This window comes from Glycine soja, chromosome 16 (genome assembly GCF_004193775.1).
Source record: "Glycine soja cultivar W05 chromosome 16, ASM419377v2, whole genome shotgun sequence".
In the NCBI taxonomy this organism is placed as follows: domain Eukaryota; kingdom Viridiplantae; phylum Streptophyta; class Magnoliopsida; order Fabales; family Fabaceae; genus Glycine; species Glycine soja.
The window spans coordinates 36,021,671-36,040,178 of record NC_041017.1 but is presented as its reverse complement, the minus strand read 5'-3'; the positions used below and the strand labels follow the sequence as shown (position 1 = coordinate 36,040,178).

The following is an 18,508-nucleotide window of genomic DNA, read 5'->3' as shown; positions in this document are numbered from 1 at the left end:
TGTTTTTTTTTTTAGAGCTGAAACAAGTCTAATTGTGGCTTCTGCATATTAATCATCAAACTTCTATTATTTATACTGCTGCCCTGCCTGTTTTTTTCTTCACTTTCATTGTTTTTTTTACCTTTTTTTATTATTGTGCCTAATACTAAATTATCGACTTAATTATCCAATTTTCTCGAATTAATTCTTAGAATACGAAAATTTTTGTATTTACTGTATCAATCTCCCTTTTTAAAATTCCTATATACACTAAATTCATAAAAAAATCAAAATTAATAACAAAGAAATATGATTTATTCTTGTGCTGAATACTAACATAAGAAACATTCTTTTTGGTACAGTTTTTTTTTTTTTTTTTTTACAAAAATAAGTAAGAATCATTTTATTTTAATTTACCCTATATTTTAATTTACCCTATAATACTGCTTAAATGAAAATTTGGTGTCATTAAAATTCAAATTTTAACTTTTATTTAATCAATCCTTTCTTTAAACTTTTGTTACGTACAAAAGTCCAATATTTTTTTAAGAAAAAATCAAGTCTTCTACAAATCCCAACCCATGATTAATATTAAATCAAGTCTTCTATTTCAAGCCATGATGTTAAGGTCTGACTTCTTCAACTTGAACCATAGGTCACTGCATTACCTTCATATCAAACAAATGTTGCGAGTTAAGTCAAGCAAGGAAAAAAAATATAATTGATGAATAAATCAATTATAAGAAAAGAGTTTACTTTAAAGACAATTTTGGTTAAAAAAAATCTATAAAAAAAATTATTTCGTTCCAAGCTAGCTATTTAATTTTGATCAATTTTTCAACTCACAAAATATTATTCTTCTTATATGTGAAAAAGACTAATTAATCTTCATTGTCATTAATGATTGTTGTGTTGTCTATTTCTAATTGTTTTTTTAATCATAATATTATTTTCTTTTTTATTAAAAATTAATTAGTGAGATACAAAGAAGTTTAAATTGCTTGTTTAGCTTGGTCTATCATAATTATTGAGATCATAGTTTTTCCTTTTATAAGTCTTGTTCCAAATTTCTCCATGTATTGTAGATCATATTTAACTTAAAAAGTAAATTAGAAGATCTACAAAGAAGTGTGGCATGTTTTTTAAATTATAAAATTATGGTCCTAGCTATTTATTGTTAGACCACAAGTCTTCATATATTAAAGTTTTTGTCTAAATTTCATTTATGGTGATAGTTTAAGAATAGTGATAGAAGAGAAAAATAAATATACAATTTATTGAAATATCTAACTCAATTAATTGATGAATACATCAATTATAGAAAAGGGTGTACTTTAAAGACTATTTCTATTAAAAAATCTATAAAAAAATATATTTCGTTCCAATATAATTATTTAATTTTAATCAATTTTTCAGTTCACAAAATAATATTCTCTTATATAGGAAAAAAATACTAAATTTAATTATCATCAATTGGAAAAGTTATTGTGTCATGTATTTTTAATTGTATTCGAACTTGAATATTATTTTATTTATCATATAAAAATTAATTAGTTATATAAAAGAAGTAAAAAGAATATTAACTTTTTTTCTCAAAAAAAAAAATCAGTATCATATTTTATGTTTTTTACAAGTTATCAACTTAAATAAGAGGAGAAACATAATTTTAATTTCCATTTTACTTTTTAAATAATTGCAAGTGCCAAATTTAAATAATCATGAGAATACTCATGTTTAATATAATATTCTAAAAAAAAAAATCCATACGATAACTTAAAAAATCTACAAACAAATATAATTTATTCTTGTGCTAAATACTAAAACAAGAAACATTTTTTTTATTGTAGTTTACTGTATAGAATTGCTTAAATCAATGAAATTTTTATTATAAGAAAATATTAATGATTTTTTTAAAACTTTAAGTAGTTTACATCAAAGATAATTAAATTTGGCTTAATTAGTCTTCAAATTTTAACTATTATTCAAATCAAACCTTTCGTTAAGTAAACAACAAAAAGTCTTGCCTTATAAAATTCAAATATTCTATTACATGCGGTTTGAACCCATAATTAATTTTAAACTATCAAATTTTAATTATTCAAAAATAAAAGAAATGAAAACAAAATTGTCTACTAGAGAAACCGCTGGCCACTCCACCAAATTCATATCAAGGTCCCCACTTTTCCAACTTGAACCATAGACTACTCCATCAAGTCCATGTCAATGTCCTCCAATTTTTCATCTTGAACCTTAGGACACTCCACAAAGTCCAGCCATATTAAGGTCTCTGACTTCTTCACCTTGATCCATATCCCATAGGCCACTCCATCAATTTCATGACAATGTCCCCCCACTTCTTCAACTTGAACCATAGGTCACTACATTACCTTCATATCAAGTTCTTTATCATTGACAACAAATGTTTAGAATTAAGTAAGGAAGGAAAAAATTATAAATGATGAATACATCAATTATAGGAAAAGAATCTAATTTAGAACTAATATAGTGTATATGCTATTCTTTTTTTCTATTTTTTCCCCCTACATTTATGATCTCGGAACTGAAACAGTGAGAGAAACCGATGTGAAAATAGATAGGGTGGATGAAGAACTAGACATCGGCCAGTGGAAGAAAATGAACAGATGGAAAACCATCTTTTTGGGTATTTCCCTATTTCTTTTATAAAGATACCAGCTCCTCTCTCTCTAATACACACACTGGTGATACAGGTGTGATGGAAACCCTATATCTGATAGCTTGAAACTTTATTTTGTATGCGGGAATTCAATACAACTAGTGACCCTTGTATAAAACGATAGGAACTAATATGAATAAAAAAATAATATTTCATGATTTTTAAAATTTAATCAATCATGATTTGTCAAATGAACTTGTTAATGAGTATTATAGAATAAGTGCATCAATACTCAGGAAATGGGAATGTGGAATGTATCAGAGTAAGGAAAAGCGAGAGGGAAGATGTGGAAGAGCTTAGAAACTGCAGAATCCTATGCAAGCTCCAACTTTCTACACTAATTAAATTCATTCAGGCAAATTCTTAGTTACATGTTGTGTAAAACAGTCTTCTTAAATCCAATCACCGAGTGTGTCATTTCAGTTATTTTAATGCTAATCATTGTTAGTGCACAGATAGTAGAAGACAATAATGCGTCATAAATACAAAACAGAATTTGATACTCAAGTCTCAAGCTCGTCTAGTTCTCTTAACATTAAGAACATTTAATACCAATGAAAGCAAAACAGACAGAACACCACAGATGAACAGGTACATAGTATGGTAAACCTTTTCACATTTTTAATGGCTAGACTAACACGTTGTAATGTCTCACTTCTTAACAGTTAACAGGTAAACTCATAATTTCCCAAGTAACCTTCTTACCTTCAAAACTATCATCACATAAATCAGGTCTCTCAAGTGGTCAAGATAATGAAAATAAGCATGCCTCCAAGTTCTGTTGAAGAAAACAACACTGCAAAAACCCCAAAATCCTGCTGCAAATCCAACTCCCATACCGATATAAAACTCTGATGTTCCAAAGAAATTACCATCACCGTGTCCAACAGAAGCACTCTCCCTCAACCATTCCTTGTTTGTGCAATTTTTTGTTACAGGAGGACCACAAAGCTCAGGATTTCCAGTGTAGCTAAGTTCTTCAAAGCTCTGAAGTTGGGTGCTCGTGGGAATTCTGCCTGATAAGTTGTGGTATGATAGATTCAGGAAACTGAGGAAGGACAAATCAGATAAGCTTTGAGGGATTTGACCTGAAATGTTGTTTTGTGAGAGATCAAGGGATTCTAACAATTTCATTTTTCCCATGTCATTTGGTATCTCTCCAGACAGATGATTTCTAGACAAGTTCAAAAACCGCAAAGCAGATAGCTTGGAAATTTCAGATGGAATTGCTCCAGACAGCTTATTACTTGAAAGATCAATCATTCTCACCAATATCAGATTGTCTCTGTACTCTAACTCATCTTTTTTGGGAACTAAGACAAGAGTTTCCTTGTAGTGGTTATAACTGAAGTCAGAGCCATATGAATAACTTGAAGGGTTTGCAAAGAAGTCATCTTCACCAGCCATTGTTTTCATGTCATCCAAACAATTTGGAATGGATCCTGACAGGCTGTTATTGCCAAGATCCAGCACTAGAAGGGAAGAAAGTTGACACATCTTTTGAGTAATGCTGCCATTGAAATTGTTGGATCTTAGACGAAGAACCATTAGATATTGCATTTCCCACATCCAATCTGGTATTGTGTCAGAAAGTTGGTTATTTCCCATGTCTATGAATTTCATTGTAGAGAAATTTTGCAGTGTTGAAGGAATATATCCTGAGAAGCGGTTGTCGTCTAACAGCAAAGACTCAAGTTGAGACAGATACCCCATGGAGTTTGGAATTTCACCAGACAAATTGTTACTGCCCAAGTTCACATGCACCAAAGCTTGCCAATGCACCCAACAGTGACCAAGATCACCAGACAAGACATTATTTGAAAAATCAAGCACACTTAACTTATTAGTAGCATTTTCCTTTCCACATAAAAAGGGAGAAATTGTTCCGGAAATTGAGTTATTGGCAACATTCAGCACTTCAACATTTGCAGACACACTTGGCAATCTACCCTTGAACAAATTAGAACTCAAATTTATGACGCTGGAATTTAGAAAGATGTTAGATAGGTCTCCCCTTAACAGATTGTTTGACAGATCCAGGAATTCAATTTGCAAAGTCCAATTCCAAAACCAACTTGGAACCAAGTCTGCAATACCTGCCTTAGACATTGTCAAAACCTTCACAGAACTTTTCCTTTTTAGCCATTCTGGAAGCTTAGGACCTATTCCAAAGGAGCTCAGTAAAACATATTCAAGCTGAAAAGGAGGAGCCCATCCAGAGTTGACACTGAGGAACAAGTTTGTCCAAGACAAACGTAGTTCCTTTAATGTATAAAGTTTTACAAAATTTGACTCTTTTATAGATCCTTCTAACAAATTAGATGAAAGGTCTAACGTCACTAAATTTGAGAGAGTTCCAAGAGTTACAGGCACATCACCAGTCAAAGAATTAGCTCCAAGATTTAATACCTGCAGGTTTTTGAGGAACTCAAAACTCTTAGGAATGGTTCCATTCAGTCGGTTGTGAGCAAGGTTTAAAGTTCTCAAGGATGACAAGTTTGCAAATGGTGAGGGAATTGGACAAGTAAAGGTATTATTACTGAGATCTAGAACTTCAAGATGCTTAAGCTGGCCTAATGAATCTGGAAGTGGCCCACTGAGTTGATTGTTCTGCAGGTCTAGATTTTTTATGTTCTGAAGGCTTGATATTATTTGTGGAATTTCACCCTGTAAAAGGTTACTCTGTAAATCAAGTTGGACAAGAGTTTTGCTGAGATTAAATAGCCATGAAGGGATTTGCTGATTGAGATTGTTATTTGAAAGATCAAGGACTTGGAGATGTGTGAAGTTGGTTTTTCCTTTTGGTGGTCCTAAGTTATCAATTTGACAGCTCTCCAAGTGTAGTTCTGAAAGAGATGGAAGTGCACTCAGTACTTGAAGCCAGTTACCTTGTTTATGAAGGTCTGAACCACTCAAATCAAGGTACTCCAAGGAAGATAGCCTTGATATCCAATTAAGGTTATCTATCTGAAGAGCATAATTGTATCCAAGATTAAGGTGCTGCAGGTTTGAGAGGTTTCCTAGTTGATGAGGGATTAATCCCATGAACCCACTTAAGCTAAGGTCCAAGTATCTCAGACTCTCCAATGAGCCTAGGAAGCTTGGTATTGGAGTAAGAACAAAATAATTTGAACTCAAGTCCAAATGATTCAAATATTTTAGTCCAAGCAAAGAAGGACTAATCTCTCCACTCAACTCCCTATAGGGAGAGCCCACAGGTGTGTCAAGATTGATTTCCATGACTTTACCAGTGTTGTTGCAGGGAACCCCTAGCCATGTACAGCAATCCGATTTGTCAGACCATGATGAAAGCCTGTTTGAAGGGTCTGCTAGTCCATGCTTGAAGCTGTGGAGTGCATTCCTTTCCTTCTCACTGCAAGTCATATTGAGCCTTGCTGCCCCTCTTGCACTTAAGTGGAGAGTTGTTGCAGTGGACAATATCAAGAGAAGAACATGAGTTGCAAATAGCACTGCCAAGAAGAAGAAGGAAGACGAAAAAGGTTGAATCCACAATTTTCTGGTTCACGGTTGGTATTTACTACTAACAATGCCTATGTAGGATATATACCGTAGAAGGGTTAGCATTTAAAATTTTACTCCACTAATGGTGGTGGTTGCAAAATGCACACATATGTAGAAGTATATATGTCAACAACGAGACATTTAGGATTAAAAGTGTCTAACCACACCACCATTATTTTGCACTAGTTTATTTTATTTTGATTTAATTACTCTTTTAGTCCTTATAGTTGTGATAATTTTTTTTAGTCCCTATAATTTAAGACATTCATTTTGGTTCCTATATTTACATTTTTTTTACCTTTTTGTCCTCACGGGAAAGATTCAACTCACACATAAACATGAACAAAATTAATAAAAATAGGGAAGCAAGCTCAGGTACAACTGAAGTGTAATGGAGGTATGAGACAAAGGCACTACACATTCCATTATTCTTGAGTCTGCCACCGACCTCTGAAAGCTTAGCATTTGCCAATTGCCATGATGTAATCTCCTTCTTTACTGTGTCTCATCAAGTTGGAGTGGTATGACAGCATTGAACTAAGTTGATCGTTCCAATGGTATCTCAAGTTAATTAGAATGTACGTATAATAAAATAATGAGAATGGCAACTACTAGTAGTACTTAATTAGAAAAAAAACTATCAAAACTAAAACGAAAATAACTTTGATGATGTTAATACATGAGTATAATTTAGATAGACAGTGTAAAAATTTAAATTGTTAATTAATTAGATATCACCTAATGATTTGTAAAACAATTACTAAAAAAAGTTATAGGAGAATATATATAGTTAATTGCAATTCTAAGTGTATTTAAATTAAATTCTTAATTAACATATCCTTATTGTGATTTTTTGTATATTTTTTTATTTATTGAGACAGTGGAATGAGACCGCACTATAATTTTCATCACGGGTGTGGCTGTCAAATATAATACGGATGGTTAGTGAGGAATTTTGGAATGTTAGTTGGTTTTCGACTATAGCCTCTTGTTCAGTGTTAACATTTTCATTAGAGTTAAGTTGCTTTTAGGGAAGAACAAATGTCTTGAAATTCCCTCTTCTCCAGAAGCAGTTTTATTGTGTCTTTATCGAAGCCATCTTCTCCAGAGACTTAACTTTTAACTTTGAAGATAGGAAGTCAAACATTGTTTCACTTTATTTGGTTTTTTTGCTTCGACAAATATGAAAAATACACTCAGGATCAGGTCCTGTTCACAAGAAGGAAGTCTACTATCCCACACATGTACTGCTTAATTATTTAAGGGGCTTAAATATATTTTTTATTTTTAATAAATATCTGATTATATATATATATATATATATATATATATATATATATATATATATATATATTTTTTTAATAAATTTTTAATTTATGATAAATTTTTAATAAAATGATAATTTTATTTTTTATATTAAACACTTATTTTTAGTCCCTAATAAATTATTTTTTTTGCTTCATTATAAATATTTTTCATTTATTATTAATACATATTAAAATAAAATTTACTAGAAAGTAAACAATTTTTTTTAATTTATCATAGACTAAAATAAAAAATCAAAGATAAAAAATAAAAATATTAATTTATTAGAAATTGAATATAAAATAAAAATTTATTAAAAACATATTTAATTTCATTTAGTGTTTTTTTAACAGAAACAAAATTGAAATGATCCAGACTAAGTCAACAAACTGGTCTTCTTCAGTGAGTTCACAATGAAACCACAGAATTTATTAGTGTGCAGAATCCCTGACTGGTGTTGCAACGTGTCTGCCATATTTGGGTGCTGACACGAAAGCACCCACAGTAGATTGTTGCAGTGGTCTCACACAAGCCATGAAGACCAACAAGAAGTGTGTCTGCCTTATTCTCAAAGACAGGGATGATCCTGAGTTTGTTATTATCTGCTAGAAAACAATAAGCAGTGTAAGCCTATAAATATCAAGAGAAAAGGAATGAAAAAGCACAGAACAGAATTTGAATTTGCTTATCTTCTCTTTATTTCCTTCGTTTTGCTCTTAGCAGATAGCCTCTGCTATCAGTTCTTCAGACTGCTTGGCGGAGAATGATGTGAGACACAGAATGTGAAATTGAGAGGGAACTTGAATAAGATTAAAACAGAAGAAGCTGAGAAAACAATTTCCCGTTGTTTTTGTTTTTTTGGATTTTAGAACACTTATTTTGGATAGGATTCTCCAAACTTATATATTTTGGATAAGAGATTGATTACTAAGTAGTCTAAAATTATTTTATAAAACAGTTTCTTAACTGAGAATACTCAGGCCGTAAATCTTCCAATTTTAGTATATTTCTAAAAAAATCAGAATATTTGTGGTCTAAGTTTTATCATTATCAAGCCTTCATTTTCCATAAAGAACAAAAGAGTGTTACATTCCATTTACTATGTAATGAATGGTCAACAAGTCATGTACTTCAAACTTTTATACTTTTCTCATTCATAACTAGACAATAACACATTTTAAAGGGGAAAAAAAGGGCATCTAAATCTCCCAATTTTACTTTGTTTGTGTATCTGTTATCTCTGAGTTTTCAACTGTGGAAGTTAAAAATATTTGAGGTTTGATTTTTTCTCAAGAAATTCTTGTTTGAAACGATTTGAACAGCACTTCTGCACTTGGATTCTAAGTTTTATCATTATCAAGCCTTCATTTTCCATAAAGAACAAAAGAGTGTTACATTCCATTTACTATGTAATGAATGGTCAACAAGTCATGTACTTCAAACTTTTATACTTTTCTCATTCATAACTAGACAATAACACATTTTAAAGGGGAAAAAAAGGGCATCTAAATCTCCCAATTTTACTTTGTTTGTGTATCTGTTATCTCTGAGTTTTCAACTGTGGAAGTTAAAAATATTTGAGGTTTGATTTTTTCTCAAGAAATTCTTGTTTGAAACGATTTGAACAGCACTTCTGCACTTGGATCCTAAATCACCTGAAGCTCAAGCTTTTAATCAAATTGGTCAGAAATCCAATGGTGGTTCTATCAGTCCTTCGCCCACTACTTCTGGTAGTGATCCTTTCAACAAAATATTTCATTTTTAGAATTTATTTTTGACATTGACATTTGAGTTTCAATGGTGTAGTGTGACACCCTCTACCCCGACATATATATAAATAAACAAAATATATAAAAATATTGGTAACCAAATTCACACGGGTAAAAGGTTCACATTCACTTCACTATTATCAATTAAAACTTATTAAAACATATTTGGCTCAAAATAAGGCCATCAAAATTTACAGAGATATTTTATTAAATCAGTGAAATAAAATAAAATAGACTAACATCATGCCACTAATATAAAAACTTATGTCCCACTGTCACATTCTATCAGAGCGTTGTGTCTCGACGTCCTTCAGCATAATGTTCCTTAAAGCAGTTCACCTAGTCGTCTGCTCCCCCGAACACAAAGTTCAAGATCATCACAGGATCCAAACACAAACAACACACGGGGAGTGAGTTATCACATTCCTAACTAATAGAGAAACAAGACAACTAGATATACATATCATATAAACTAAATAAAATTTACTTACACGTAATTCACGTAATTCCACCACTTTGTCATTCAAAGTTCACTTTTCATCCATCAATCACACTTTTCAATCATCAATCACATTACACAAAAATCACATTCTCTGATCAAGATATAATAACACATCAATTTCATAATAAATAATTAGCAAGCGCATGAGACAGTTATGCTAAGACTCAAGCCTATATGCAATGTGGTACCATGTCAGTGAAAAACCACCCTGGGGCGCTTAGGAGTACATAACAAGACACACCACATAATGGGTTTGCCAGGTCACTCTCACTAAGTAAGATCATAAGGAGACCAGTCAGGGTCACGATGTTTTGCGAGAATGCTCCAACCATATGGGATCAGCATAGGCTTAAAGGAGCACTCAAACCCGGTGACCCCCAAGGCCTACACTCCGAAGAGTCCGTCAGGGCCTCTCCCTCCTGATTCAGGTCCAACCCCTAAAATCATTTTAACACACAGACACTGCTAGTGAATTATACAATACCCACGACCTCACACTCGTGTCTTAAGCACGTACAACATATTGCGCTACAATTTAACACTGGTTCCTAAATAGGAACCTACGCTTTCTCTTTAACACTGGTTCCTAAATAGGAAACCTACACTTTCTCTTTAACACTGCGCATTTACACTTTTCTCAAGATAACACTGGTCGGGTTATTGTACAATTCACAGCTTACAACACAAATAATGTCACATCAAGAGTTAATCACACACTTATTCACAACCAAAAATCATTCACAATTTCACATCTCATAATGTCACAATCCACCATCACATGTTTTCACATATCTCACAATTCAACACCTGTTCTACTTTACACTTTTACTCAATCTCAATAACAATATTATAATCTCAAGGCAACATATCATTCCACAATTCATCACATATTTCATTTATAAGCACTGCTCATGAATTATACAATACCACGACCTCACACTCATGTTTCAAACATGTTTAACACAATTACGCTACAATTTAACACTGGTTCCTAACTAGGAACCTACACTTTCTCTTTAACACTGCGCATAAACATTGGTCGGGTTATTGTATAATTCATAGCTCACGATATAATTAATGTAACATCAAGTGTTAACACATCCACTTATTCACAATCGAATATCATGTCCACACTTTAACATCTCATAACATCACATCAACCATCTCATAACATTGTCAATGATATTCATAAGGTACAACATACACATGTTCCTGAAATTTAACCATAATATTCTCAAACTCCAACACTTAATAATTTTTGGAATCATACTACAACACTCTACAATATTATTTACATAAATTATTAATATAAATAGCTACCTCTATATCTATAAACTGGCATACATCATATTGAATCACAAATTTCAAAGTAAGCTTTCAATGCACAAGAAAAAGAGAAAATACAAAATCAATATCTTTCTCTAAATTTCTCCTTATTTTATTTCATCAATTCATATTAATTAGAAAAAGTACTCAATTTATAGGGTTCATGCTCAACATAATAGCATATCAATTTCACAACAATTAGTCTGTCAAACATATATAATTCACTGTAATAATTATAAGGATAAAATGAAATTGCAAAAACACCCAAAAACTCATTCCAATTGATATCTCTAAGGATCCCTACACATGTTCTCACTATTTCCCAATTGTGAATAACTCATCCCTTACCTCTGAGCGGACTCACGTGTCTTCCGACAACGATAGCGGCATCTATAGCGGTTCCTTGAGATTCCTCAAGTTTTTCCTCCGACTGCTCCGATAGAATTCTCGAACGTCAGAGAGACGGAGAAGAGATTGAAGCCTCCGCTTGTACTGTCTCCATGCGATTCCTTTTTCTCCCACCACGAATATTATCTCGCAAATCCCAACGGTTAGAGTGTGCGAAATTGAATTTCGAGCAACATATCCAAATTTCATGAAAATCCAACGGTTAACGAAACCGGGATCGTAGTTTTACCGAGACAGTTTTGGGTTTCTGCGGGAAAATAAAAAGCTACAATGAGAAGGGTGTTTCTCTCAGTTCCGACATGATATCAAATTTCCCAACGGTGAGAATTCTCGTAATTGTGTTGCGAACATGATACTCAAATTTCACGACGATCCAACGGTGAACGGGTTCGAGATCGTCGTTTTTCTGAGACTGGTTTGGTGGGCTGCGGAAAAAAGAAAGGATTTTGAGAGGAGGAGGGGAAAAACAAAAATGAGGCCAAAAAGAGGCAGCTAACTTAACATAACTATTTATACCTAGGGTACTCAGCCTATTATTTGCTCTATATTTATTTATTTATTTATTTTTTACTAAAAAGCTTTTTAAATTTATTTACGAAAAAAATTGGGATGTTACAATTTTACCCCTCTTAAAAGAAGTTTCGTCCCCGAAACTTGCCGAAAGATCGAGAAAAAGATATCACGGATATGATTCTCAATATCAAGATGTGTGTCTAGTTGAAACTCTTTTTCTGTTACTCCGATCACAAGACTCCTCTGCACTTAACTATTAAATCCGGTGATCCTCGTTTACTCAATGATAGTATTACATAAGTAAGTCTTCTCACGAGAGTGACATCTCAACTATAATAGAATGTGAATGACATACTATTTGGAGTAGAATAATATCATAGGAGACACTAATGACAAATTGAAAAGAACAAACAAACACAAGGAGACGTGACTGATCACATGGTCGACTCTTTTTCGAACATCTGACGGTTCAAAAAGATAATGAGTTTCGAGACTCTCACACTCTATCAATCCTAGTTCACAATGACTATCGAGAATACATGATTTTCCTACCCTTGAGTCTAAGCCTCTTCCTTCAACATGATCTTTCTTACTTTCGTATACTTGACTCATAAGTCTTGCTTCAAGAAATCGTAACGGTCCAACTCTAAGATGTCCTCGTGATACTAACTGAATGAGCAAAACAAATCACTTCTCACTTCTATAAAATTGTTCAAACTTAAGTTTTACTCCCTATATAAATTTCACCAGAAAGCTTAAACTTACTTGAGTCATCTTTAGCAAACATTAAGGTTAATCCAATGAGTCCTATAATAACCTTTTGGTTTGACTACTAATTAAGAGCATTTCATCTTAATCTTAGGTTTCCTCTCATCTCAAAACAACTTCTGCCCAAGAAGGATTTGTAGTTATCTTCCACCTAGACGTAGCATACTCTAAGGGTCATCTTCATCTAACTAAAATGCATAACAAAACTCTTAGCTCGAAACATGATGCCCAAGGGTCTATAACAACCTTATAATACGCATCATAATTCAACTTAACTGGAAACATACTAAACATTAATCATCAAAACCACAACAAGAGCTAACTCAGGGTGGGAGATCCTATCACGCATTCTACGAACACACATGGACACCAATCATATTATGACATGACCAGGTACACATAGAGGTCACAATAGGTACTAAGGTATTTCTTAAAGCATCCACAAAATTTTTCCATATTAAGGTAAAAAGAACTAATATTTATCTTGCTAATCATACAACTATCATCAATAATCTTTTAGGTCACCTACCTTACGCAAGAACACTCACTCTTGAATCCTTCTATGCTTCACTAACTACCTTACTCTTTTCTTAAGGTTTCACATTAAACATCTTAACTATTCTTCACAACTTTTCCAACTACTATATATTCTTAAACAACTCTTTACCAGTCATCTCTTAGGAACTAGGATTACAATATTCTATGGGTACCACACTCATAAGATTCTCAATTTCACACTTAGGTGGTAACTAAGCATATCCTCAGGGAGCACAAGTACTTGACTTATTAAGTTTACTTTCATCTGTAAATACAAGGATCATGCCTACTCAAGGATTTCCTCTCGAACGCCTTAATGTGATTAACAAGAGTGGAGTCTTTCTCTATTCGTAACAAAAATAACAACATCACAATACATCAAGCAGTTTAACAAGATATGATTGGAAGATGAGCAACCAATAATAAGATGAACACTCGATTGATTAGGAGACAATAATTTTGAAATAAAAAAATGATCACTTATTCAGAATCAACAACAATATTTCAATGAATTCTAGAAACGAAAACATGACCACAATGTACACCCATATGAGGACGTTAACAATTGCTTGATTGTGACAGAAACATCAATAATCCAAATGTTTGATGTAGGCTCACAACACAAAGAATGAATTATACTCAAGCTTGGAAGCGTAATTGAATTACTTGACTTAAGCACACAACACAAAGAATAGTTTGCACTAGAATCAGAAGGTACGGTCAAAAGAGTATTCTTTATGAAATATTTTTTTTTTTATGAGTCATTGAACTATAGAGTATCACCATCGCTAAGAACAAGAATCTCAAACAACCATACTCTTTATGCAATTAAGGTAAAACATCATACTACAAGTATACATAGAATTATAAGGTTCTTATAATAAGTATACAACTTACATATAAGAAGTAAGAATTAAATAGTTAATAAGGATGTATTAAGGAATCATAAACTTCAACTACTACATTCACGACTACGCACAAAATAAAGGGAGTTAAGTAGTCATGTGTTTACACATCAAGAAAGACACACTCATCCAAGACATATACATGGTTCAAAAGGTTTTCACAACACTAATCAACACATCAAGATAGAAATAAGTTTATTAACAACATACATGTAGGAAGATAAGGGCTCATTAAGGCATTATCCATCAATATCAAGACTACTTGAATCACCCAATGGCTTGCCATAAAGTCCAACCGCACTTCGCAAATTATAGAGATGGCCAGTCTCATAACTCATGACTCAACAGTGGATTTATGGTATAGCAAACATTAAGGATGCAAGGCACATACAAGCATTATTATTAAGGCTCATTTAATCATGTAGGAGAAAATACGAATAATAATTCAAGCATCTTTAACAAAAGCATTTATAAGTAACCACATAGAGTGCACACCAGAATATGATAAGCACATAACACACTGGCCGAAAGGTTCGACCTGCTCTGATACCACTAAATGTGACACCCTCTACCCCGACATATATATAAATAAACAAAATATATAAAAATATTGGTAACCAAATTCACACGGGTAAAAGGTTCACATTCACTTCACTATTATCAATTAAAACTTATTAAAACATATTTGGCTCAAAATAAGGCCATCAAAATTTACAGAGATATTTTATTAAATCAGTGAAATAAAATAAAATAGACTAACATCATGCCACTAATATAAAAACTTATGTCCCACTGTCACATTCTATCAGAGCGTTGTGTCTCGACGTCCTTCAGCATAATGTTCCTTAAAGCAGTTCACCTAGTCGTCTGCTCCCCCGAACACAAAGTTCAAGATCATCACAGGATCCAAACACAAACAACACACGGGGAGTGAGTTATCACATTCCTAACTAATAGAGAAACAAGACAACTAGATATACATATCATATAAACTAAATAAAATTTACTTACACGTAATTCACGTAATTCCACCACTTTGTCATTCAAAGTTCACTTTTCATCCATCAATCACACTTTTCAATCATCAATCACATTACACAAAAATCACATTCTCTGATCAAGATATAATAACACATCAATTTCATAATAAATAATTAGCAAGCGCATGAGACAGTTATGCTAAGACTCAAGCCTATATGCAATGTGGTACCATGTCAGTGAAAAACCACCCTGGGGCGCTTAGGAGTACATAACAAGACACACCACATAATGGGTTTGCCAGGTCACTCTCACTAAGTAAGATCATAAGGAGACCAGTCAGGGTCACGATGTTTTGCGAGAATGCTCCAACCATATGGGATCAGCATAGGCTTAAAGGAGCACTCAAACCCGGTGACCCCCAAGGCCTACACTCCGAAGAGTCCGTCAGGGCCTCTCCCTCCTGATTCAGGTCCAACCCCTAAAATCATTTTAACACACAGACACTGCTAGTGAATTATACAATACCCACGACCTCACACTCGTGTCTTAAGCACGTACAACATATTGCGCTACAATTTAACACTGGTTCCTAAATAGGAACCTACGCTTTCTCTTTAACACTGGTTCCTAAATAGGAAACCTACACTTTCTCTTTAACACTGCGCATTTACACTTTTCTCAAGATAACACTGGTCGGGTTATTGTACAATTCACAGCTTACAACACAAATAATGTCACATCAAGAGTTAATCACACACTTATTCACAACCAAAAATCATTCACAATTTCACATCTCATAATGTCACAATCCACCATCACATGTTTTCACATATCTCACAATTCAACACCTGTTCTACTTTACACTTTTACTCAATCTCAATAACAATATTATAATCTCAAGGCAACATATCATTCCACAATTCATCACATATTTCATTTATAAGCACTGCTCATGAATTATACAATACCACGACCTCACACTCATGTTTCAAACATGTTTAACACAATTACGCTACAATTTAACACTGGTTCCTAACTAGGAACCTACACTTTCTCTTTAACACTGCGCATAAACATTGGTCGGGTTATTGTATAATTCATAGCTCACGATATAATTAATGTAACATCAAGTGTTAACACATCCACTTATTCACAATCGAATATCATGTCCACACTTTAACATCTCATAACATCACATCAACCATCTCATAACATTGTCAATGATATTCATAAGGTACAACATACACATGTTCCTGAAATTTAACCATAATATTCTCAAACTCCAACACTTAATAATTTTTGGAATCATACTACAACACTCTACAATATTATTTACATAAATTATTAATATAAATAGCTACCTCTATATCTATAAACTGGCATACATCATATTGAATCACAAATTTCAAAGTAAGCTTTCAATGCACAAGAAAAAGAGAAAATACAAAATCAATATCTTTCTCTAAATTTCTCCTTATTTTATTTCATCAATTCATATTAATTAGAAAAAGTACTCAATTTATAGGGTTCATGCTCAACATAATAGCATATCAATTTCACAACAATTAGTCTGTCAAACATATATAATTCACTGTAATAATTATAAGGATAAAATGAAATTGCAAAAACACCCAAAAACCCATTCCAATTGATATCTCTAAGGATCCCTACACATGTTCTCACTATTTCCCAATTGTGAATAACTCATCCCTTACCTCTGAGCGGACTCACGTGTCTTCCGACAACGATAGCGGCATCTATAGCGGTTCCTTGAGATTCCTCAAGTTTTTCCTCCGACTGCTCCGATAGAATTCTCGAACGTCAGAGAGACGGAGAAGAGATTGAAGCCTCCGCTTGTACTGTCTCCATGCGATTCCTTTTTCTCCCACCACGAATATTATCTCGCAAATCCCAACGGTTAGAGTGTGCGAAATTGAATTTCGAGCAACATATCCAAATTTCATGAAAATCCAACGGTTAACGAAACCGGGATCGTAGTTTTACCGAGACAGTTTTGGGTTTCTGCGGGAAAATAAAAAGCTACAATGAGAAGGGTGTTTCTCTCAGTTCCGACATGATATCAAATTTCCCAACGGTGAGAATTCTCGTAATTGTGTTGCGAACATGATACTCAAATTTCACGACGATCCAACGGTGAACGGGTTCGAGATCGTCGTTTTTCTGAGACTGGTTTGGTGGGCTGCGGAAAAAAGAAAGGATTTTGAGAGGAGGAGGGGAAAAACAAAAATGAGGCCAAAAAGAGGCAGCTAACTTAACATAACTATTTATACCTAGGGTACTCAGCCTATTATTTGCTCTATATTTATTTATTTATTTATTTTTTACTAAAAAGCTTTTTAAATTTATTTACGAAAAAAATTGGGATATTACATGTAGTACTAAATTTTGCATTTACTTTTAATGTGTTCTTTTGTGCATTCAGCTGAAGGAAGTTCCCAGAATGGTAGAAACCAGGGGACAGATGAAACGGCCACAGCTAAGAAGAATAGTGCGTCTTATATCGGGAAGAGATTCTTAGAAAGTTTGGTTGCAGTTGCAGGGCTTCTAATTTGGCTTTCATGAGCTTAACTCAAATACTACCTATATATTACCATTCTCATATCACGTTGAAACGTAAACCATTGATTAGTTGATAGTGTAAAAATATTTACACTCGAGTGTATTAAATCTCTGACAGACTCACAATAGATATTATTGCAAAACCTTATCGGAGATTTACTTTTGTGAGCATTTTGCCTTTAATCTCATACAACTAAATGCTTGTTACACAAATCTTATTGCTCAGTCCTAAAATTCTTTTATCTCTAATAAGAAATAACGACTTGTTGTAATAGAAATTAAAATCTTATTATTTTTTTTTAAGTACACTTGAGGATGATTTTGGTATCCCACTTTTCAATTGCTCGGTTCGTTTCCATATTTTCAAATTTTACAAATTTGATTCATTAGTTAACTTAATTGATATCAAATTTTACATTTTGGTATCCATATTTACAAAAGTAACAAACTAATTTTTTTTTCCTCGTAAAGTCTAAAACTGACAATTCGTCAAGCATGATATGGTTTCTTTAGCCAAGTACAAGATAATCTAGATTCTACTTGTATCCTTCCAAGATAGTCTAAGAATGAATGAGTTAAGTTGAATATGGAAAAGCAAATATTCATTAAGATGTTATGGTTTGATTATCCCAATAACTTTTCTCCCATGATTCAACTTGTTGAATTGAGCTTTCCTTTCTCTGTAATGTTGCATACAAAGTTGGAGGGTCAAAAGGGG

The 18,508-nt window shown here is 33.0% G+C and overlaps 1 protein-coding gene and 1 pseudogene across 1 annotated transcript in view; one reads left to right on the top strand and one right to left on the bottom strand.

Moving 5' to 3' along the window:
* Positions 1-17,925, top strand: part of LOC114390768 (protein YLS3-like) — a 66,942-nt gene extending 49,017 nt beyond the window's left edge. Inside the window, exons 2-3 of the mRNA XM_028351645.1 lie at positions 9,130-9,231; positions 17,654-17,925. Of these exons, the coding sequence (XP_028207446.1) occupies positions 9,130-9,231; positions 17,654-17,793 (242 nt within the window). The 3' untranslated portion in view covers positions 17,794-17,925. The remainder of the gene's footprint in view (positions 1-9,129; positions 9,232-17,653) is intronic.
* LOC114390767 lies at positions 3,784-6,058 on the bottom strand (annotated as a pseudogene).
* Positions 17,926-18,508: the final 583 nt, after the last annotated feature.